Source organism: Nannospalax galili, unplaced genomic scaffold (genome assembly GCF_000622305.1).
Source record: "Nannospalax galili isolate Female #2095 unplaced genomic scaffold, S.galili_v1.0 scaffold31, whole genome shotgun sequence".
NCBI classification, from domain to species: domain Eukaryota; kingdom Metazoa; phylum Chordata; class Mammalia; order Rodentia; family Spalacidae; genus Nannospalax; species Nannospalax galili.
In genome coordinates, this window is record NW_008332149.1 from 4,598,973 (window position 1) to 4,622,311 (window position 23,339).

Genomic DNA, 23,339 nt, shown 5'->3' on the forward strand with positions numbered 1-23,339 from the left:
GAGAGAGAGAGAGAGAGAGAGAGAAAGAGAGAGAAAGAGAGAAAGAGAGAGAGAAGAGATGAAGTGGCAGAGACAGGAGATGCATCTACAAGCCAACACAAAAGTGAGCAAATTTCAGGAAGTTGGAAGAGGGGTGCTTATATGGAGGAACCAGACCTGCTGACACCCTGACCTTGAATTTCCAGTCTTCAGAAGAATAAGATAAGAAATCCTACCTTTTAAGCTGGGCAATGTGTGGTCCTTTGTTACCAGATCTCTGGAAAATTGATACAGTGGGGGAAAACCTCCAGTGGGAGACTTTAGCAAGTCACATGTCTCTTTAGGGCTCAGTTTACCTTTCCAGAAAATGGGCACAATAGGCTTCAAATTTGATTTTAGTTTTAACCCTGGAATAAAGTCTTACACAGAAACCCAAACATAGAAGGTAATGAAGGCCTGGTCTAGTAGATATCTGGTGAGGATCACACATGTTTCCTACAGATCAGTCTCTAAAAACCCCAACCCAGATCACCCAGAAAACCCTACCAGCACCCTATCCTAAGAAATGCCAAAGCAGAAACCCACCAACCAGGGACACAAAGAATTTCGCAAGAGAAGAGCCCAGGTTTTCCCTTCAGGAGCTACAGGTCTGTATGTGGGTAATGAGACAGACCTGGAACTATGGGCGGGCATGCCAAGCCACCCTCACCCTCCAAGCGTATGTGGGTCACCTGATGCTCCAGACCCACCGCATCTAAATTTATCTTGCCCTCCAAGGACATGCAGACACTGTGCCTTATCAGAGCATGGTTAAGTGGCAGAATGTGACGCGCCCTTATCACCCCAAGGACGGCAGTGACGTCCACAGACACTTGGTTTCCCTGGTAATGAAACTAAGAGCTCACTGCCAGCCTGGCCGGCCTGAAAGGCACTGGGTCACAGGGACATGCAAGACTCATGTGACTACCTACCCCCTTCGGGGCCTATGGACCCCTCAGGGAGCACAAAGTCACCAAGGAGAGTTACCACGCTCTCTAGCGAATGTGGAATCCAGTCTTCATTCATGTAGGGTTTTTGAAGAGATTTCTGTTGCTTTTTGTGTTGTGTCTCTCCCCCTGACCTCAGAGTCTCAATATGTATTCCTGGATGGCCTGGAACTCTCTGTGTAGCCCAGGCTAACTTCAAATCTATGGTGATCCTCCAGCCTCTGCCTCCCTGAGATTACAACTGAGTGACTCCAAGCCTGACATGCCAATCTGACCTCCTTTAACAAAATTACCTTATAAATCAAATTGAGGCCTCATGTACCTGCCTTAGAGGTAAACCAGTGCTCAGACTCCTGGGACATATACACATCCTTTAAAGGCAGTCTCCCAACCAGAAGAATCTGGGCAGGGTATGGTGCTTTCCTGTTTTCTGGTGTTCTGCACAGCTGATAGGAGTCAGGGAAGCTGGGGCTTCAGGACGGGGGTGGAGCTTCCCAGACAAGGACACTGAGGGTAGGTGCTCTTGGAAGAAGACAATTCAGATGACCCCAAGACACAAGTCTCTGGGACAGGGGACCCACTCACTCATGTCAGCCAGACATAGCTGGCCACATTCATCACTTACACAGTGCAGCTTTTTGGAGAAACCCAAAGTGCACTAAAGAGTCATTAAATCAGCACCACCATGATGATGGTGGTGGTGATGTGGTGGTGGTGGTGGTGGTGGTGCTGACAACAGTGGTGGATGGAGATTTGTTGCCCTCAGTCACAATGGCAGAAATGTCTGTTTTACACACAAAAAACTAACCCAAAGAAATCAGCATCTCGTTCTATGTCACTCTTTGACCTTGACGCCCATGAAGCCAGTGGGCAGCATCACTTCTCAAGGGTGGCCAGGGACCCAGCACCAGCACTCCAGTACCCAGAAGACAGTAGGATGTAGCAAGAATTTGTTGACTGATGGTGAGCTAATAGCCAAGGCTAGCTCAAGGCAGTCATTGCATCAGTATGGTTTGGAGGCTCTCCTGATGTGGAGTCTACCTTTTCCTCTAGAATGCCACCCAGCTGAGCACTGCTACTCCTGGGAGGAGTTAACACTCTCGAGTGTGGCTCTCCCCATAGGACACCTTCATGTCCCCCAACTGTCCTGCCCATGAGAGTTGTGCACAGGATGCCGTGCCAGGCACAGAAGTCACTCTCTTCTGATAGCCTTTTCACAAGCATCACTCCTGCTGGGAGGCAGGGAGCAGCCTTGATTTATTATATAGCTTTTGGACAGTTCCTACAGAAATATTGCCAAACAGAATAATCAACCCTTTCACTCAAGCCCCCTCCTACTTTTTTAAAATGAAAGAATAAAATATGCAACAAGCCTGAGCTAAATAAATAAAATGCCACACTTTTTGCCCAACAGAACCTTCTGCGTCACTGAGAAATATTTGCAGACCTCAACAATCTTTTATCTTCATGATGACGTTTCCAGTCTTTCAAGCTTTGGACATTCTGAGAACCTCTTTGATTTGGGTCCTCTAATGAGCTTACGTGAACAATTAGCCTATTAACTAATAAAGCCGTGATTGGTCCCCATCCTCCTCTCTTGTGCAGTTGTGTCTGCAATCACTTAGCTCATGTCTGGGGCTCACACAGGAAGCAGACATGAGCAGGAAGGGACCCCTGTCTTAATACTTATTACTGCCATGGGCTGGCCAAGAGGGGAACACCCAACCAGCCACTTCATCCACCCAGGCGGCCTTTCACCCACCTGTCCTTCTGTCTGTCGACTTCACTGTGCCACAGATGAGACTCAAATGGGGAGGACAAGTTTAGGAGCTCACATGAAGATGCTATAGGCTAGGAGTGACGTCACTTCCTCCAGGACCATTCTAATGGGTGATGTTTGCCACTGTTCTCCACCTCAACAACTGGTCCCTCGCCATCATGAAATATTCTCAGTCAGATCACACCCCTGTGTAGTCACTGTCCTGTGCTCAACCACGATCAACTTTAGGGAGCAAGGATCAGTTCTGTGACCCCATTGGGTGGTACATAACAAATGTTCAGTAAACATCACTGATTAAGCAGATAAATGTGCAATGCACACTTATGAGACACAAGAAACAGAGAAAAACCTCTCCTCCTTGGAGTGGATAATACATATCCCTGATTTGAGCAGTGGCTGGGGCTGAGGGCTCAAATGTTTGAGTTCATATGATGCTGGGTAGTAGAAAGCTACAGTTGAAGGCCAAGGGGTTTGAGTTCATATGACGCTGGGTAGGTCACTCAGCACTGGGAGCCTGCCCACTCCTAAAATGAAGAAGGGGATTTAGACAAGATGCTCCTCAATTCCTTAAATTGGGGATTCTGTACAAACCCAATATCACTGTACTAAGTACTCAAATTGCAGCTTGAGGGGTTATGGGCTGGGCCAGGAGCCCCAGCTTATCTTCCCACTCAGTGCACAAAAGATCATCTCTGTAGTGAGGATAGGGTAGGGAAAGGGGTTAAAGTAAATGTTTTCTGGTTTAAACCCCTAAATCTAAACTTTCATTAAGTCGAAACCATTGGCTAAAGTTAAATTTAGTCACAGCAAACACATCATAAACTTTTTAAAAAGAGTCCTAATTTAAAATATTTCACCTCAATCCTTCATTCAGCCAATATTTAATAAGCCCTATTATGTGCCAGGCAGTGGTCCACAAGGGAACCAGGCAAGACACAGCCACCTTCTAACACAGAACAGCTAGTTTAGTAGGGGAGACAGAAAACACACAAGTGAATGACCAAATGAAGATGACTTTAAATGGGGTTCTGAGCAGAGACCATTCAATAAACAGCTCTGTGTGGAAGAATGCGACTACAGCAAGCTCCTCTTTAGAAGACTTCTCTTTTAGAAGGCTTCTCTTTAGAGGTGATCCTTAGGCTGAGACCTTAAAGTCCCCTGGGAAACAAAGTGTGGAAGAACATTCCAGGGGGAGGGTATAGTAGGGGCAGAGCCCTTGAGGCTGCAAACAAGCTTGTGGGATTCACAGGACAATAACGGTATCCAGAGCAGCTGTGAAGGGAGGAGGGACTGGTCTTAGGGGACACTGAGGGCGGATCGTGGTGGGCAGGGTGGAGACGGTGCTGCCAAGGGTCTGTGGACAGAGGGAGACATCACATGGCTTTTCACCAACTTCTAACTGAAAATTAGCACTTCCTTTGATCATGAATGCAGACAACGGCCCACAGCAATGTGAGCAGTGCCTGGGACTTGTCACCAGCAGAAACCACACATCCGCTCGTATCACAGTGGCTACAGATATCCAAAAATACCACTTTGGCTCATCACAAATGCAGAATCACAATAGCTATTAGACCAGCTGTTAAGACCTTGTTATTTCAACTATTAACAAAGACTTGCACGTACATGTCTATATTTTACACTTTAAAAGTATTTAATAACTGAATTTGAAACTGCATTGGTTTCCTTGGTAACCCTGTGTATTCCATTTTGCATATGTAAAAGTGTTATTCTGAAAAGGGGTCTGTAGCTTTACCCACAGTACTTTTGCCACCCACAATCTACTACCCACTAGTTGGAGTTAGAGATCTACTCCATGCAGGGTAGAGAAATGTCTGGGGGAAGGGGACTCAACAGAGGAATGACTGTCATTTTCCAAAGCCACCTGGGGACTGGGCAGATAGAGGAACTGGTGGCTGCTTGGGGCAGAAGAGGCTATGGTTTTCACTGACCATTGTTCGAGATGATTCCAAGGAGGCAGCATCCCAGGGGCCCTTGAGGGCTTGGTCCTTCCCTCTGATGTGGAACCTTCCACTGCACCACTCCACATTGCCCACTGGGTCTGAAGGGGCCCTGAAACCTTGGCACAAATCCTGCCCTGGGACATCTTCCCAGAGAGCTTCAGAAAGTGAGCTCATGTGTCCACAAGAAAAACAAACTTGCTGTTTGCCACTGTTTGGTTTGTGTATTGGTCTAGAAAAGAAATGGGATTTTTATTTAAGAAGGTCTTCCAGCAGGACCCCAGCAGCGGCTGGGCAAACACCACGGCGACAGACTATAAACAGGCAGAAGGCCCAAGCCCTGGCCCAGGCCCATGCGCAGCAGCCCCTCAGCTTACATGGGGCTTCCTGTTTTTCCCAGTCTCTTCCCCACTGCACGAACACCAGAGGCTTTTCAACACCCTCTCAGAGAACCAAAGCATCATTCCCATATACTGTCAGGCATAGCTGTCATCCCCAGAGGTATGGGCCCCACCAAGAGGCCTGCGGATGGACCCAAACGGAGTGGAAGCTGTAGGGTAAGGGATCGTGGACAGAGAGAAGCTCAGAAGAGAATCTTGTCCTCCTAGGTCCCCAGACTGGAAGTGAGCAGGGTAGGGAAGGCACTAGAAGGTGAGGGACTGTCAAGAAGCCCCTGGAGAGGAGGACACAGTGAGAGTAACTGAGCTGGGTAGGGCCAGACCTAAGCAAAGATAGCTCCCCTCAGGGAAGTTGCACGCCCTCAGAGGAGAGAAAGGGGATGCTGGCCTTTGAATCCAGAACTAGGTTGCTATGAACTGAATGCCTGTGTCCTCAAAGCACATATGGTGAAGTCTAACATCTAACACAATGGTGTTAGGAAGGGAGCCCGGATGAATGGGATCAGAGCCCTGACAGGAAGAGGCATGGAAGTGTGCTTCCTCCTATGCAAGGATATGGGAGGCCATCTGCAAACCAGAAAGGGGGCCATCATCTTGGACTTCCAGGCTCCAGACTGTGCAAAGCGACTGTCTGTTGTTTGACACGCCTAGCCCATGTTGTTTGCAAGAGTGGCCCGAGCTGACTAAGATACAGGTTAAGTGAGAACAAAGTCTGAAAGTGGGTGTGCCACTGCAGGTGTGAACAGAAGCAGCACGTCTGCGCTGCGCCCACGGCTTCCCAGCTGTGCTATCTGCTTCTTTCTAGAAAGAACAGGTTGGCTCTTCCCCCTCCTTGCCACTGCCCCCAAGGGCAGGAGTTAAGGGCCTTTTTGTCTGCATCCACTAGTGCATCAGGCTTTGCTTCCCCAGCACCCAGTCAGGGCCATAATAGAGGCAAAAAGGAAAACTTGGGGAGTTCTGTATTCCTTGGGTTCCAATGTCCTAACCCATCTGCCTTCTCTCCACCTTCTAGAATCTTCTGTTTGCTTTACTCAAGTCTAGGTTTTCAACTGCCCTTGGCAGGAAGGATAGAGAACACTGTATCTATTCCCTCTTGTCTGGAACCAGAAATCTTTGTATTTTATATTTTTGTTTTTCATTTTTAAGAAGAATATAAAACAAATACAGCAATGCATGCAGGCTTTGTTCACCTCCAGGTACGTGCTGCTCCAGGACTCTTCTGTCAGAAGCTCTGCATGAGCTCTGCGTTCACTCTTACCTCGTCACTCATTCTTTCCTTTGCACTGGTTCACCCGTGTAACATCTACCTTACCTTCTGTAAACCAGGTGTCAACCACACAATGGCGAATTCAAATGATCAGTCCCTTTTCCACAGTCATTCATACTTGTGGGACAAACAGACGTCAGATAATAGCCAATGAGCAAGCTTTTGCAGAAGAGGACTGGATGCTCTGAAGGACCCTGGCCAGGAAATCAATTTACATTCAGGGCCTGTGGGAGGCTTCTCTGAAGAGGTGGCCTTCAGATCTAGCTGTGCCCCATAGAGCACTCCACCTGCAGATGGTACAGCTGAGAAGTAAGAGGCTTCCCAGTTGTGGGTTTGAGGGCAAGGCACCACTCAGGTGACCCTGACCTAGCCCAGGTTACCTATCTCTCTGCACTGTTCCCTCTTTCTGGATGTTTTCCTCCCATTTCAAGCTCTCATCTCCAATTCAACACTTTAGAAAGGTCTTTCAGATCTGGCCCAAGAAAGAAGTGTAGGTTGTTCCCTGGGGGCCACAGTGAACAGGGATTGAAGTGACATCCTCTGCTGGGAGAAGTCTGGCCTCTGAGTCCAGAAATCTGGGCAAGCCAGAGAGTAGGCAGAATGAAGTAAGCCTATGGATGACAGGTTAAACCCTATGTAGAAACTGCTACAGGCCAGGCCACATGGAGAAGCCATTCGGGAAAGCCAAAGAAATAGCTATAAGTAGCCTCATGTTCCAGAGCAGGCACAGAGTAGCTTACCCAAAGCCCTGGGTAGAAGTCCCCAAGACTGCTGAGCCTCCACAGCTCTGGGTAACGGAGCCATCCTGCACCCAGCCCTCAGCAGGCCTGAGTGTCAGAAAATGTGGTTAACTTGTACACATGACCCTAGCAGTCCTGAGCAGATAAAGTGGAGCTTTCCTGTAGCAGAGTGGGTGTGCCCACCCCAGGGTGCACAGAGGAGAAGAGCCAAGACCCAACCCGAGTCAAGGAGCCCCATTATGTCTACTGCCTAGAAATTCTCATCTACTTAGCCTGGCTTCCTTTCCTCTGCTATGGTCAGAGTGGGGCTGGAGACAGACCCATTTGATGTGTTTGCTATGCCCTCCCCCACAGGAGCTGAGCCCTTAGCTGCTGTTAGAGGTGGCCATGTGAGGCCTCGATAAAGAGGAAGGAACTGAGCCACTGGGCTGGTGGCTCTATGAGCACCAGCCTTCCAAATGCAGGGGAAGAGGTGCCTAGAGCTGAGCTGCCCTCTGAGAGAAGATACATGGGATCCAGGAAAGGTGGGAAGCTCTGTCTAGGAACTTAGGGCTGGTCCAGGCCCTTCTCTGCTTTCCCTTGAGCTTGGCAACTGTGGACCAGTTAAAGAACCACAGTTGTCTCAATTTCCTCTTCTGGAGTAAAATAACAGCACCAGCCTCAAGGGTAACTGGGAAGTGACAGTTCATCCCGCCACATAACAAATACTGATGTTATGAGGTTGTGCCCTTAGGTCTGTTAGCAAAGATGTCAGATGGAGTTGGAATTAGTGTATCTCCTTAGATGAGTCGCACTGGATTGACAGTACATAGAGTTTGGCAGTTAATCCCAAGGCAGTGGGGCTAGCTTACCTATCGTCCTTCGGAGATCTTCACACTGGCTGATGTGAGGGAACTTCAAGATTTCCTTCCACTTTTTGCTCTTCCCTTTGCGCTTTCCTCCGCCCCCTGTAGAGATGATGAGAAAGATGTTGGTGCTGCCCAATGCTCCAGAGCCTGTGTCCCACCCCCACAAGCCTCTCCACCAGCTTCCTGGGTTGGGAGGTGGTAAGGGCTCTAGGTCAGGCCAGCAATATACCCTAAGCACAAAACACACACGCACACACACACTCTTCCCAGGCACAAAAATCAGAGTTTTCTGCATGTCTGACCAGGGCTCCCCCTACCATAGCAGAGAGCTCCTTGTACCCCTCCCGAGACACCAGCCAGCCAACAGCTGGCCTCCTCTCTTGCTCACCATGATCCAGTCCACTGGTCCTGGAATCAAGGTCCCCAGGTTAGAACTAACCTTACCATGGCAAAGGAGAGATCTGTTGCATCTAAACGCCACCTCTGCCCCCACCACCGGGGCCCATGGTCAATCCTCTTGGTGCAACTCCAGAAGCCCGAAGACTACAACCCCTTCACTGCCCTCACTTGTCCGCTTGTTTCCTATGGAAAGTCCTTGTCCTCAGCTGGGGTCAGATTTGCAGGACGAGGACTTCAATTTCCGCTTGTCTTGGGTACTCATTCCTTCTCATGAACCCAGAGTCTCACAGGACACATGTCCCAAGGCTGGAAGACTCCTGAAGGCCTATCCTACCCCATATCCTCCATTATGTGACGATGCTGGCTCATTTTGTCAACTTGACACCAACTAGAGACACCTGAGAAAAGGGACTCTCACTGAGGAATTTCCTCCATCAGATTAGCATAGGGCTATCCCTGTCTGTGGGCTATTTTCTTGACTGCTGGTTGATGGGGGAAGGCCCAACCCATTGTGGGCAGTGCCATCCTGTGCAGATAGTCCTGGGCTGTATAAGAAAAGTAACTGAGCAAGCCAGGAAGAAGCAAGCCAGTAAGTGGCATTTCTTCATGGTCTCTGCTTCAGTTCCCACTTCCAGGTTCCTGTTTCAGTTCCTGCCTTGACTTCTCTCCATGATGGATGTGGCCCATAAAATGAAATAAACCCTTTTCTCTTCAAGTTGGTTTTGGTCAGTGTTCTATCAATGCAATAGAAAGCCAGACTAGAATAGTGACTATGTAATACACACACACACACACACACACACACACACACACACACACACACGCACATACACACACATGCACGCATGCACGCACACAGAGCACCCACAGGAGAACACAGAGTACAATGAGGGCATAACACAGGGTGTTTCTATCTCCCCTACTCCTCCTTATTCATAGATGATGGACAGACACTCAGGCCAACAAATGGCAGTGGAGCTCTACCCCTGGACCAGCGCATCTCTTCTCTCATTCCACCAGCATAGGCACCTTGGACCAGGAGGCACTTTTGCCATGTTTCTAGGGCCTCCAGAGACTAACATCCTGCCACTCCCACACCCTGGAATAGCCATATCTGTTAGTTTATCTACTCTCTTTCGTTTTTATTTTTTCAATGCTAGGATTGTACGCAGGGCCTCACCCATACTAGACAAATGCTTTGCCATTGAGCTACATCCCCAACATCATCAGCTAGTTTTTCACCAAGGTCATGTGGACCTTTGTGTTCCCCAGCATCTCAGAATGTTAAGGGTCCTTTCCTTTCCTTCAGGGTACAAGGCACAGTCATGGCTCCCTGCTCTGAGTAAGCAGCTTCTCTGCTCTTTAACCCTCCTAAGAAGAGTCTGGGCAGGACTGGAACCTTCCTCCCACAAACCCAGGGCCACTCCCAGGACAGCCTGGCTAGTCATCACCATGCTTTGGCCCAGTGTTCCTCCCTGCTCATAATAGGACAGCAACCTCAGCCTCTGTGGGTCCTCCAAGCAACCCAGGGATTTCCCTGTTGGGCACACAGGCATAGCAGCAGACACAGGGCAGAGCCAGGGATTCTCCACTACCACCATGATGGCCTGCTCAGTTAAGTGGGCTGGCTCTCACCAGAACCCCTTCCTGCTAACCAGGAAGCAGAGGAGCTGATGGGAACAGAGCAGGACCTAGGCCCATTCCTCCGCTCTCTGTTTATCCTGCTTTCAGTATACCAGGCCCAGGTCCTTCCTCTCAAGTCTCAGTAGGTAGCAAAGAACTCGAACTCCAAAGGACAGAACAGTGTGTCCTGGGCCCCTGCCATGGAATTTTCTAAGGAAGAAATCACAGGCCCATGTTGCAAGTGAAGAAACAAGATGTCCTGGAGTGTGTAACTCATCAGCTGATGCCTGTCCCACTCTGTTCACTCTTTTTCCCATGGAGCCTGCACTCATATGTACACATACAGACACAGACCCCTACATGCACACATGCACGAAAGAGCCCTTCTTCTGGCCCTGCACTGGTCTGAGCCCTTACCTGCACCCTCCTGCACTCTTTGCCCTCGAATATTCTACACAGTAGGAACTATTATATTCCACTTGAGAGAGAAAGAAACCAAGGCATGCAGTAGAAAGAAGTCACCTAGGTTCACTAAGTCCACACAGCTCATGTATGGCAGAGCTAAGACCTCAGCTGAGCACAATTCTGAACCAAAGCTCCTGTCCCCACTGGTCTGATCCTCTTGGAAGTTCGGAGGATCAGAAGTTCAGAAGGAGAACTGAGGGTCAGAGCTCAGACACAGCATTCAGTAACAGGCAGAACGGAGGAGAGGGGAAGACCTAAGCATGGGAGCTCCCGGAAAGCCACAGACCAGACCAGATCCCTGTAGAGTTCCTTCTGTTAGACCCAAATGTGGTTTGCTTATTTGCTTGCTCTTCAACAAACCAGTTACTAAAATTTAAACATGAGAATACTCCACATAAAACCCAGATTTTGGACTTCTTGACCATAGCCAGGTTTCTCACATAGGAAGAACAAGCTGAATCTGAGCAACAGCTGCCCCAGGGACAGGACACAAGGACCCCAGATGAGCTGTGTCCACCAGCTGGGCACCCTCTCAGGTGCCTGTCTTCCCTCTCTACGAGACATATGCACACCTGCTTGGCCGCAGGTTGTGTGTACAACCTGCGGGAAGGGCCGTCCACTACAGAAATCAGCCTGACTAGTGGGTAGACCAGGCTGGGAACTCCCATCCCAGCTGCTGAGGACCTGAAAGGGCCATCAGAATTCATGCAGCCCATTTGGCTTCCATTTCCATTCTCACATTACTGATTCCCTGAGCTAGTTGGGACAAAGTATCTGTTGTCCTGTGATAAAATGAACGTAACATAAAATTTAACATTTTGATGCTTTTAAAATATTTACTTTTAATACTTTTAAAATTATGTGTATGTATGTCTGTATATGTGAGTGCCCTGGAGGCCAGAGGCATCAGATCCCCCATAGAGCTAGAGTTATAAGTGGTTGTGAGCCACCCAATGTGGGTGCTGGGAACCAAACTCAGGTCTTCTGCAAGAGCAATAGTGTCCTTAACCATGGAGCCATCTCTCCAGTCCCCACCCCAATATTAATCATTTTAAGTGTGAAGTTTAGTGGTGTGAAATGTATTCATACTGTAGTATAAATATCACCACTAGCAATCTCAGAACTCTTTCATCATCCTAAAATACTAATGGTGTCTCTGTTAAACAATGCTTCCCCATTCTCCTTCTCTTAACCCTGGTCACCTCAATTCTACTTTCCGCCACTCTGAATCTAACCACTGTAGGACCACATATTAAGTAGAATCATACAATATGTGTCCCTTGGTGTCTGGCTTAGTTCACTTAGAATGTCTTCAAGGTTTAACCATGATGTAGCATATGTAAGAACTTCATTCTTTTTCAGGGCTAAACGACATTCAGTTGTATGACCATACTTGTAAGACTGGGTCTCATGTTGTCCAGGCTGACCATTAATTCTCTACATATCTAAAGATGACCTTGAATTTCTGACCTTCTGTCTTTGCCTCCCAAGGCTCACCATCTCAGTAGCTGGGCTAGAGAAACCAGGAGTCTACTTCACACACGAATGCAGAGTACACATTGATTGACTCAATCACTTAAAATCAACACAGAATCATTGATTCGTTCAATCAAGATGTGCTGAGCATCTCCTGAGTAATGGGCCCTCTGCAGATGCTCGGACACAGTAGACACACACACACACACACACACACACACACACACACACACACGCCTTCTTTCTTCTGGGGGTTTTTAGCCCTCATGACTGTTTCCCAGGGAACAATCTGCAATGTCTGGAGAAACTTTTCATTGTTACAACCTGCTATGGGCAGCTGTTGGGTAGAGCACAGATGAGTGGATACCCATCACACAGGGCAGCCTCCTGGGACAAAGAATGACTGGCTTTGAAATATAGTGATGTGAGGAAATATTCTTTACCTAACAATATTTGTGACCAGCACTCAGAAAAGAAGCATGGCTTGGGGTTGGTTTGTCAGTCATGGGGACAACCATCCAGGACAGCGGAGGAGGTAGGAAATGTGAGCCATCTGGAAGAGGAGAGAATGCTGAAACTGGGGCCCAAAACCTGCAGGGGAGTTTTAGGAGGGGGAAAGGGTCTCATTCAGCCCCATGGAGGCTGCTTAGGCCCAGGCTCCCCAACAATCACCTGAGGCTTTCCTCCTAATCTTTATTTGTTCAGTTTTCAGAACAAGGTAGACAGTCTGGAGAAGCCAGAACAATGCTCCTCTAAGATACCCTAATTCTGGGACTCTAGATGTATGTTAAATTAAATGGGGCAGGGTAAGAGTAAACATGGAATTATAGGTAGCAGTAGAGGCATTTCCTTGAACTATCCAGATAGGCCTGGGATAGTTAAACTTCATTGAATTTAGAATAACCCAGGAGGCTGGTGAGGTGCACCTCTGAATGGGTCTGTGAGGATGTTTTGAGAAAGCACTATTTGAAGTGGAACAACTCACTCAGAATGTGTAGCACCATTCCATGGACTGAGGGCCCCAGATTAGGAAAAGAAAAAAGAAAAAGATTAAGGTAGTGTGCTCTCCTCTCTGCTCCCTGGCCCAATGTGATGTAAAGTGCTCTGCTCTAACATGCCCTCCATGCTATCATGAACCAAACCCTTTGAAACCCTGAGCCAAAATTAATCTTCCCTCCCTTAAGTTTTTTCTGTCAGGAATTTGGTCACAGTGATGCAAAAATAATAAAGGGCCTAATGGAACCCTGAGGCAGACACATCAGATCAGTGATAAAGCTTGAGAAAGACTGGCCTAGCCTTTGTGGGCTGTGAAAATGGAAGGGGCCTCAAGCTAAGGAAGGTGCAAGGCCTGTAGAAGCTGGAAAAGCCCAGGACAGATTCTTCCCAAGAGCTCCCAGAAGGAGCTCTTGACTTTAATTCAATGAGCTTGGGTCAAACTCCCAGTCTGTAGAACTCTTAAGATAATAAATATGTGTGGTTTTGATCCACTTAGTTCTGTAAGACAGCAAGTGTGTGTTGTTTTAATCCACCTAGTTTGCAGTAATTTGTTACAGCAACCATAGAAAAATGATACAGGACACTTTGGGCAGGGTATTGTCCCAATCTACCCCCCACCACCAAATGGCCTTCCCACTAACATCTGGCCCAGCCTCCAGCTCCACTAAAGGTCCCATAATAAGCCCAGCTCTCTAACCCAAGTAGGAGACAATATTTCATGTCTTAACAACAAACAAGCCTGCCCCAAGGAGGTTACCACTTCCAGACAAATGTTCAGTACAAGTATGCTACTGGGCTGCTAAACTGCATATTTAATAACTGAAGCATTGATTCTGTTTATGATTTCAATAGGACTTGATTGTTTTTCTGTATCCTGAGATGCAGCCAGGTCAGACCCAGTCACACTGCTACAGAAATTCTCCTTCATCCTGACCTCAGTTGTCCCCGGGGCCACTGCCCTACTTTGGAGGGATGTCAGCCCTACAAGGGGCCAAGACTCATATCCCACCTCCCTGCTGCAGAGAGCCCAGCCAGACCCTGGCAGGACAGTCAGTTATTTCTCAAACCTCACCACCTGGCTACGCACAGGCTGAGCCTATTTTCCTTAGCCACATTCAACCCTGGTCGTCTTCTCCATAGCCTTACTTCCCTCTAGGCCACTGATCTCAAGGTCCTTGTGTTTGCTGTTCCTGCTCCTGGGGATACCCTCTCCCTGCTTTTCTGAATGTTTCTCTCCCCTGCTTCTCATCTCCGCCTGCACCACTGTCCTAGAGGCCTTCTCTAACCTAGGGAGCTGAAGGACACCTGCTTTCTACCATCTCCATATGGCTTGAAGAGTTTGGAGAGCCTTGGTTGGTTGCTTTGTCTGTCTCCTGAACACACACATCAGCTTACAGATTCATTCATCCATTCTCTCGGCACACTTTCATTGACTCATTGGAGCACTGCATGTGAAGTGACTCCTAATTCCCAGCACGGGTGCTCACAGCCACCTGGATGGTGCTGCATGTTGGTGGCACTGACAGCAGGCATGTAGTGGCAGCAACTCAGTCTCTTCTGTTCTCAACCATTCTCTCCTTGGCCTGTGGTAGATGCTCAAGCAATATCTGTTGAGTGGAAGTGAGTGCGTGCTTTGCCTCTGGCACCTGGACATATCACATGTCCTGCAAACTCAAGTCTCCGCCAGCCTTTCCTGATTCCTCCACCTGCCAAAGTCCCACCTGATCTCTCAGCGCAGATCCAGCACCCTTCCCAAGCTGCCTTTGAATGGGAGCCCTGCCTGGCCCTCAGCCTCCTCATGGGGACAAGGGTAGAGAGTGGTGCAGTTAACACAATGCCTGGTGACTGCACTCTTTCTTCATGTCAACTGAGCAGGGAAACAGTGGCAGGAATCAGTGAACACCTCCATGCTGGCTCTGAATACTGTGCTGAACCCTCAGTTCCACTCACAGATGAGAATGTGGGGTTCAGTGAGAGATGCGCACCCAAATAGGCACTGTCCTCAACCGTATGTACTAGCTCAAGGCTATCTAGGGATGCAAGCAGCCTTGGGCCTCACTGGCTTTACTAGGCGCTCCTCTGTAACCCTTGGGCCTGCAAAGACAACCCAGTCCCTGCCACTGTTACGTCCACTTCAGAGGTAACAGCTCATTCCTGGCATCAAAGACAGCAGGAGTCAGAGCTGGAGAAGCTGCATGGAAGAGGGTGGCCCTGGCCACGGGATTGCCTATAGTTAGGCAGGATGGCCCCTACCACAGAACAGGAAACAGGATGTAGGGCTGAGGTACCAGCTGAACTCTGCCTACTCATGGCTCTGGAGAAAGCCCCAAAGCACCATCGGGGACGGACTCAAGCTTGAACAGAGGCCAGGGCAATATCTGGAAGGGGGACACCAGGACAGCATGCCTCTCTGGGACTTCTGCCAGTGCCTCACAGGTGCAGCCTCTGAGGACGCTGCTTATCAGACACCACCCTCTTCCTTCTGCTTTGGGGCCCCCTCAGCTGCCAACAGAAACCTACTACAGGTGCCCTCTGATGAGGGAGTGGCAAGACGTGGGACAGGGCCAACAAAAGTGGAACCCCTTTGTTGGGGAACTCTGCTGTTAAGGTCGGCTCCTTTCTCAGCAGGGGCTTCCTGCCTGACTTACCTGGAAAGTGCCACCAAGCACAGATGCTTGGCCTCATTTGAAAAATGACCTTTGACATAGTTACCGGCAATAAAACTACCCCCAGGTTTTTTCTATATGATAATTAGGCATTGCGTAATAGTCGGATGATAGGATCCTGCTACCACATGTAAATAAAGCATACTATGAGCACCTATCAGCTGCCTCCACACTATATTTTCCCTAACCCCCACTAAATAAACGGAGCTGTTTCACTGAGTCTGGAGCTGTTTGTATCACTGAACCTGCCTCCCCAAAGGGCTTTCTTCTGTCAGTGCTCACTGGCCGTCCCTGACCCCGTTCATCGCTTCTGCTCCCTTTGTCCTCGTGGACCGGTGGCCAACGACCCACAAGGGAAGGGAGAGACCCCACACCCCTTGGGTAAGAGGGTTTCAGGACTTGAAGGGAAAGTCAGGAAATAACAGTTACCCTTTCTGTCTACTTCTTCAATTGTTTTGTTTTTTAGACAAGGTCTCACTATATATTCCAAGCTGGCCTTGATACTCATGATCCTCCTACCTCAGCCTAGAATACTAGAATTTAAGCATGCACCACTGCAACCACCTAGCAGCTACCATTTCTTGAGGGTGGGCCAAACCAGTCCTATCAAGACAAGCAACTAAGAAATGGGCTTTCTTGGGGACTGAAGAGATGGCTCAGCAGGTAAGAACACTGACTGTTCTTGCAGATGACCCAGGTTTGAATTCTAGCACCCACATGGCAGCTAACAACTGTCCATAACTCCAGTTCCAGTTCCTCTTCTGTCCCCCACAGGCATTGCACGACAAGGGTGCACTTACCTACATGCAGGCAATACACACAGACACATAAAATATTTAACAAAAAGAAAAGAAACAGGCTTTCTGCAGTGCTCTCAAGGAAGAACAAAGGGCATCTTTCCCCGCAAAAGTGCCCAGAGAAGAGCCCTTCTCATAGGGGGAGACAGCTGGCTGCTCCTCTTGTTCCTCTGTGGCTTTGTGTGAAGCAGAGGTGGCATCCAGGGCTAAAGGGCTCTCAGAGTGATAGCCTCCAGCTTTCCAGATCCCCAGGAAGGCCTGATAGAGTAGAATGGACTGACATCAATGGAGCCCCCTATTTCAAAGGACACTGACAAAGTCAGTCACAGCAGTGGCCCAGATGTTCTGGGTCCAACTTAATTGGACTTCTTTGAATTCTGAGGCCTCTTAAACCATCCCTGAGAGGTTGGGGGAAATAATTGCAAAACAATTGACTGTACCAATTTTATGGTATATTTGATTTGGAAGTTAAAGAGATGTGGCATTTCCTACACATTCTGAGCCATAGAACAATGGTATAGTGAATTGGTCCTCTCTTTCACTCTTCACATAATTCTGGTGAGTAGATCTACTCTTAAACCCATTTTAGGTGGAAACAGAGTCCCAGGAAGGCAAGCACATTGCCTCAAATCATTAGACAGTTTGTGTCACAACCAGAGCAAGGGCTCAGGTGACCTGACTCAAGCTACAGTTCCTTTCCTCTCTGATAACAGGTGAGTCACTGACTGGGGAAGGGGAAGCTTTTGCGAAGGGTTTGTTGGAAGAACCTTCCTTCTGGCCCTTCTATGGATGGTTCTCAGCACCACCAGCAGCAGCACCACAGGGACCTGGTTAGAAATGCAAATTCCACCTGTGGAATCAGAGGAGCCAGCAGCCTGTGATCCTGATGCAAAACCCTGGAGCACCACAGGGGAGATGATGACCACCTGGACTTTCCAAGAACTTCTCCCGCTCTGATTTCTCACTACCCTGCTTACTTCTAAAGAGGATCTGCAGAAACACAGAGGGGTTTGGACATGTCAACTGAAAAATATTGCTCCTAGGTCCAAAATGTAGTGATGGAGGACTCTGCCTCGACAACAGTCCCTTTCCTCCATGACTTGCCTGCCTTGCATCATGTGATGCTCAGCAGCTATCACATGAGTTTTCAGCGTTCTCACCACCTTCCGTTCTCACCACCTTCCACTGGCTCTCTCTGCCTTCTTCCTGCCCTGGTTGTAATGTCCCAAGGAACAAATCTGACTAGCTGGCTCATCTTCTCTCTCCAGGTCATGTGTCACTGTCCCACTGGGAGTCTGCAGCAGTGAGAGGTTAACATTGTGGAAGGAGGCTGTGCCAGCAGGACAGCTTCTAGGTTTTGAGCAGAGGTCCCTGGGGTGGTAGCAGATGTGACTAGAGGAAGCCACAGAGCAAGGCACAGAAGCCATCATCATCTCATCCTCCAAAGTAGTTTGGGACACTGCTGATAGAGACCCAGGATACAAACACCTCAAGACTTCCTGACAAGGCGCTGCCCACAAGCATAAGGCCAGTGGCTTGAAAGGGTCTCACTGTGCCTACGCGAGGGACCAGGTCTGTTACAGATCCTCATCGTGCTGAGCCTGTCTAGAAGAGAGACTGTACACTGAGGAGGAAAGATGTGAGAAGCGGAGAAGATGCTCCCAGGACATTCTGGCTGTGGTTGGGAGGTTCTTACATGTCCTGGTGACTGTAGCACAGGTGACTCTGCTGAATTTCCAGACATAAAAGGCCAATGACTCAACCTGCTCTAGGCCAATGACTGGAAGGTAGTGTTATGATGCTGCCCAAGAAGTGTGTGGACTCAGCTACCCCTGCACATGACCACCCCAGATTGACATATTTGGAAGAAACCCTCACAAAAGGGACCATCAAAGGCACCCATGGACCACAGCCCCCTGAGTAGGGACAGGCCATTGACTCTAGGTGGCTGAAGTTCATTCTCCTTTGGGCAAGGATCACCAGGAACTTTTAGGAACCACAGCCTTGGTGTCTGTGAGTGTGTCTAGGACTTTCCCAACCAGGAATAGGACCCCAAGGATGGGCAGGATAAGAAAGTAGAGTTCTGGGGATACAGAGCTTCCTATTTGAAGCCTGACCCAACCAACAACTGAATCATGTGGTGGAGTCAACCCTTGGTACTCAGGAAAGCCAGCTCAGAGATTCCAGAAAAGGGACCAGATCACATAGGATAAGGTTACACACCAATGATATTCTTGATACTTTGATCTGGGTACAGTCAGACCAGGGAGCAGCCTACAAAACTCAAGAAGGCAGAGGAAGGGAGCGTGGGGAGATGAGGATGGGGAAGAACCAGCAGCTGGAGGAGGGACTATTTCTAAGCCCATTAGTCTGCCCAGCAATTCGCTCTTTCGTCAGGGGCTTCCGTTATAACAGAAGATCTCACTAAATGAGTGGGCAGGAGCTGTGGTGCCCAGACGGGGCCAGGAGCCTCAGCACACACCAGGCCTCCCAGCAGCCCTGGCTCTGCAGTACTAGATGTGGTGAGACAAAGACACACAGTTCTGACCCCAGAAAATTCCATGATGCCGCAGTTTCCAGCTAGAAGAACCCAAAACTTCCCGAGTAGAGCAGGGAAAGGCATGGGGTACTGCCCAGGGTGTGTGGGGCCTGCGGTCTGTGGCAGGTTCCAACATCTCCAGGCTCCACCTCATGGCCACACCACAGTTGGGGTTTCCAGAGCAGAAAAACCTCAGCCACAACCAGGGAATCCTACAACCTCAAATTAGGAAAACCAAAACCAACACGAAGCCTGGTGACTGGTCACCATGAGGACAAAGACATGGGTCTCCTCAGCACACTGAGCCCGAGAGAAAGATTCTGACAGAGCTTAGAGGAGACGCACAGCTGAGGAAGGCCCCTCGGAAAGCCCTGACCTAAGGACAGTGCTGATGCTGAAGGCTGCACCTCGAGAAACAGCCATGCTGTTTACCAGGTAACTCACTGCCCCACAGCCTCTTAACTGCAAAGTAAACAGTATCATTGTGCTAAGCCCACCACATACTAGCCGTGGGGCCTTCGTTAAGTCATTCAGTGATTTTTCATGCACACAGACACTGCTGCTACACTCTGCACTGTTATATTGAGAAGGAGCACTCCACATGCAAAGTACTAGTACACACAGATGCCACCAATGTGGCAGTCACTACCACTCATCTTCATCACAATTAGCATCAGCACCACCATTGTTCCCCACCATCATCAGCATCAGTATCACCACTATCATCTCCATCACAACCATCTGCATCATCACCATATCTATCACCACCATCATCCCCTCCACCACCACTATCACTACCACCATCACCATCTTCATCACAACCATCCCCATCATCACCATCCATCATTCCCTCAAACACTAGCATATCCATCACCACCATCATCCCTCGCACTGGCATCACCATCATGATCACCACTTCTATCACCATGTAATCAGGCTGGTTGTGAATGACAGAACTGAGGACTCGGAGCTGACATGGGACAAACATTAAGTCTCAAATGTAAACCTGATCCCAAGTTTAGTCATGTTTCTACCCAACCATGTCCCCACCCAACACTTGCACCCTCCACACACACACACACACACACACACACACACACACACACACACACACACACATATACATAAAACTTCTCCACCAGGATAATGTCCAGATCTGTCCCAACACTGCCAGAGGTGCCACACAAGTCAGGCAGGGGCTGCACGACGTAGCCTGCTATTTCTTTGACCTCGCCTCCTACTCTTGTGGGCACTAACTCCATACCAGCACCTTCTTCTCATTGCTCCTCAATCTTCTGGATGTGCTCCTACCTAAGGACTTTGCTGTGGTTTGGAGTCAGCCAAATTTCTCTATAAAGGATCACAATAGGTCAGAGGGTCACAGAGACAATATGCAAACCAGCAGATCAGGCCTTATTCCAATAAAAATTTTATCTACAAAAAGTGGCCTCAGCTGTCTTAGCTTGGCCCTCTGGCTCTTCTTTCTGCCTGGAGCCATCTTCCCTGTGCTTAAGAGAAAACAGCTTCAGGGTTCATACCTCTGCAGCCTTAGGCTGCAGAGTTTCTATTTTTGCCCTGAGGATGACTCTGACCACCTTTAAAAAGAAAATATCTGGGGCTGGAGAGATGGCTCAGCAGTTAAAAGCACGGGCTGCTCTTCCAGAGAACCTGGGTTCAGTTCTCAGCACCCACATGGTGGCTAACTTCAGTTCCACGGGATCCGATATCCTCTTCCGGCCTTGTGAATTTATAGGCATGTGGTGTGCTTACATACATGCAGGCAAAAACACTCATACATATAAAATAAAAATGAATAAATAATTTTTTAAAGAATTTGGTGTTTTTAAGCCGAGCATGGTGGTGCATGCCTTTAATCTCAGCACTCAGGAGGCAGAGGCAGGTGGATCTCTGTGAGTTCAAGGCCAGCCTGGTCTACATAGTGAGTTCCAGAACAGCTGGGGCTACAGGGAGACCCTGTCTCAAAAAGAAAAGAAAAAAAAAAAAGAATTTGGTGTTTTTAAAAAGAAAATACTATGTGGCAGGGAGATTCTTCTAGCATCAAATTAACCACTACACAGTGAACAATCAGTGGCATGTGGTGCATGGGCAACATTGTGCTACCACCATCTCAGATTAGTTCTGAAACATGTCCATCATTCCACAGTAACTCCATCCAATGGCCTTTTCTTTGTTTAAAAAAATATTTTATTTATTATTTTTATTTTATGTGTATGAGTGTTATGCCTGCATGTAAGTAAGTGCACCCGTGTCATGCAATGCCTGCAGCGGACAGAAGAGGCTGTCAGATCCCCTGGAACTGGAATTACAGACAGTTGTTAGCTGCCATGTGGGTGCTTGGATTCGAACCTAAGTCTTCTGCAAGAACAGTCACTGTTCTTAACCACTGAGCCATCTTTCCAGCCCCGCAATGGCCTTTTCTAACCAGACACCCTGGAATATTCTTGTCCCTGCTCTTCCAGATACTTCTACCTGGCTTAATGTTTATGGTATATGTCATTTTGCAGCAGTCCACATGCTGGGTTATTAAGCTGATCAGTTCACTGTTCACTCCTGTCCCAACCCCACCTCTATCAGTCTCTCGGCATCCTGTGGGCAGGGAGCAGCATCTTGTTCCCTGCTGTCTACCGAGAAGCACGGACATAGTAACTGCCTGTGCTCTCTGCTTCCTGTTGCCATGCCTCACCCACCATTAATTATGGACTCTTCCTCTGGAGCAATAAGCCAAATACACTCTTTCTTCCATAAGTCATTTTTGGTTGTAGTGCTTTATCACAACAACAAAAAGTAACTAATATATAAGCTGGTACCAGAGAGTGGGCTGTTGCTGTGAAGAACTTAAGGTTGTTGTTTTTTGAAGGAATGTGGAAGACTTGGGAACTTTCAAACTAGAAAAGTGGTTGAATGTTGTAAACAGAGCTTTGGCAGGCTGTTCTAGTAGGAACTTGGAAGACAGTGGTGCTGAGAGTAATGGAGATAATAGAGGCTACCTCATGAGGTTTCAGAAGGGAACAAGGTTCCTATTAGCAACTAGGCTAGAGATCATTCCTGTGATATTTTGACAAAGACTCTAGCTGCCATTTGCCCCATCCTAAGAACTTGTCTGAGACTAAATTTAAAAGAAATGAACTAATTTCTTTGATTGAGGAAATTTCAAGAGAGTCTAATATTGAATCTGTGGTGTGGTTATTTATTAATGGTGACTCTTACGTAGAGATATGATGAAAAAGAGCAAGTGGGGCAGAGCGAAATACAAAACGTATGTTTGGAGAGAAAAAGAGCACTAGGAAGCACGTTACAGTCACATCATACACTTAAAGAACAACTGTGACTGCTAAGGAGATTGGCAGCACTATGGAGTGGCCTCCAGCTCTGCAATGGAATAAAGGGAAGGATACCCTCAGGGCAAGACCTCATCCAGCTAAGCTTCCAACCTGCTACATGAAAAGACCTGAGTTTCCTGCTCCTAGAAAACAACATACACAGGCTGCTGCAAATGTGGTTCATGGAGATGAGGCTGTCAAGCCGACAGGCAAACCTGGCAGTGTTGTCCGCATGGTACTGACATTAGAGGTATGAAAAGTGCAAGAGTAATGAATTTTCCTCTATAGTTTCAGGGAGCAGCTGAGGCCAGGCAATATGTGCCAGTGCTGGAGTCGCTGCAAGAAAGCCCTGAGAGGCTAGGCCATCCTAAGAGACCATTGCATGAAACTGTGAAAGTGAAGTCTGCGGTATGGTAGAGACCTCAAGATGTTAGAAATGCCAGAGCTATGAGACATCTGCCAAGGAGAGCTGCATACAGGGAATGGAACCAGCGCAAATGAGAGAGGTATGTTGTAGGCAGCAAAGCTGAAGGGGCAGACCCATCTAAGCCCTTTGAAATTAAGTCCCAGACACTGGACATGGAGCTAAAGAATTTGGTCTTTCCCTGCTTGGTTTTGGTCTTACTTTGGTCCAGTATTTCCTCACTATGCTCAATTCCTCCCTTTTGGGATGGGAATGTATGTTCTATATCATTATATGTTGTAAGTATGTAATTTGTTTTTTATATTACAGGGAGTCATAGTTAAAAGATTGCCTTGATTCCAAAAAGTAGCTCTTTGGACTTTGGACTTTTGAACAGTGTTGAAATTATAAAAGACAGCCAGGCATGGTGGAGGATGCCATTAGTCCCAGCACTCAAGAGGCAGAGGCAGGTGGATCCCTGTGAGTTCAAGGCCAGCCTGTTGTATGCAGTGAGTTCCAAGCCAGCTGGAGCTACAGGGAGACCCTGTCTCAAAAAGACCAAAAAAAAAAAGGCTATGGGGGAATTTTAAAGTTGGCCAAAATACATTTTTTATATTTTATTTCAGAGCTGGAGAGATGACTCAGTGGTTAAGAGCACTGACTGCTCTTGCAGAG

At 48.2% G+C, this 23,339-nt stretch overlaps 1 protein-coding gene across 3 annotated transcripts in view; it reads right to left on the reverse strand.

Annotated features, from left to right (window-relative positions):
- The window catches only part of Grk5 (G protein-coupled receptor kinase 5), a 220,032-nt gene that overhangs the window by 105,376 nt on the left and 91,317 nt on the right, over window positions 1-23,339 (reverse strand). For all 3 annotated transcript variants that reach the window (XM_008827312.2, XM_029560746.1, XM_017796693.2), the window contains exon 2: window positions 7,963-8,058. In XM_008827312.2, the coding sequence (XP_008825534.1) occupies window positions 7,963-8,058 (96 nt within the window). The remainder of the gene's footprint in view (window positions 1-7,962; window positions 8,059-23,339) is intronic.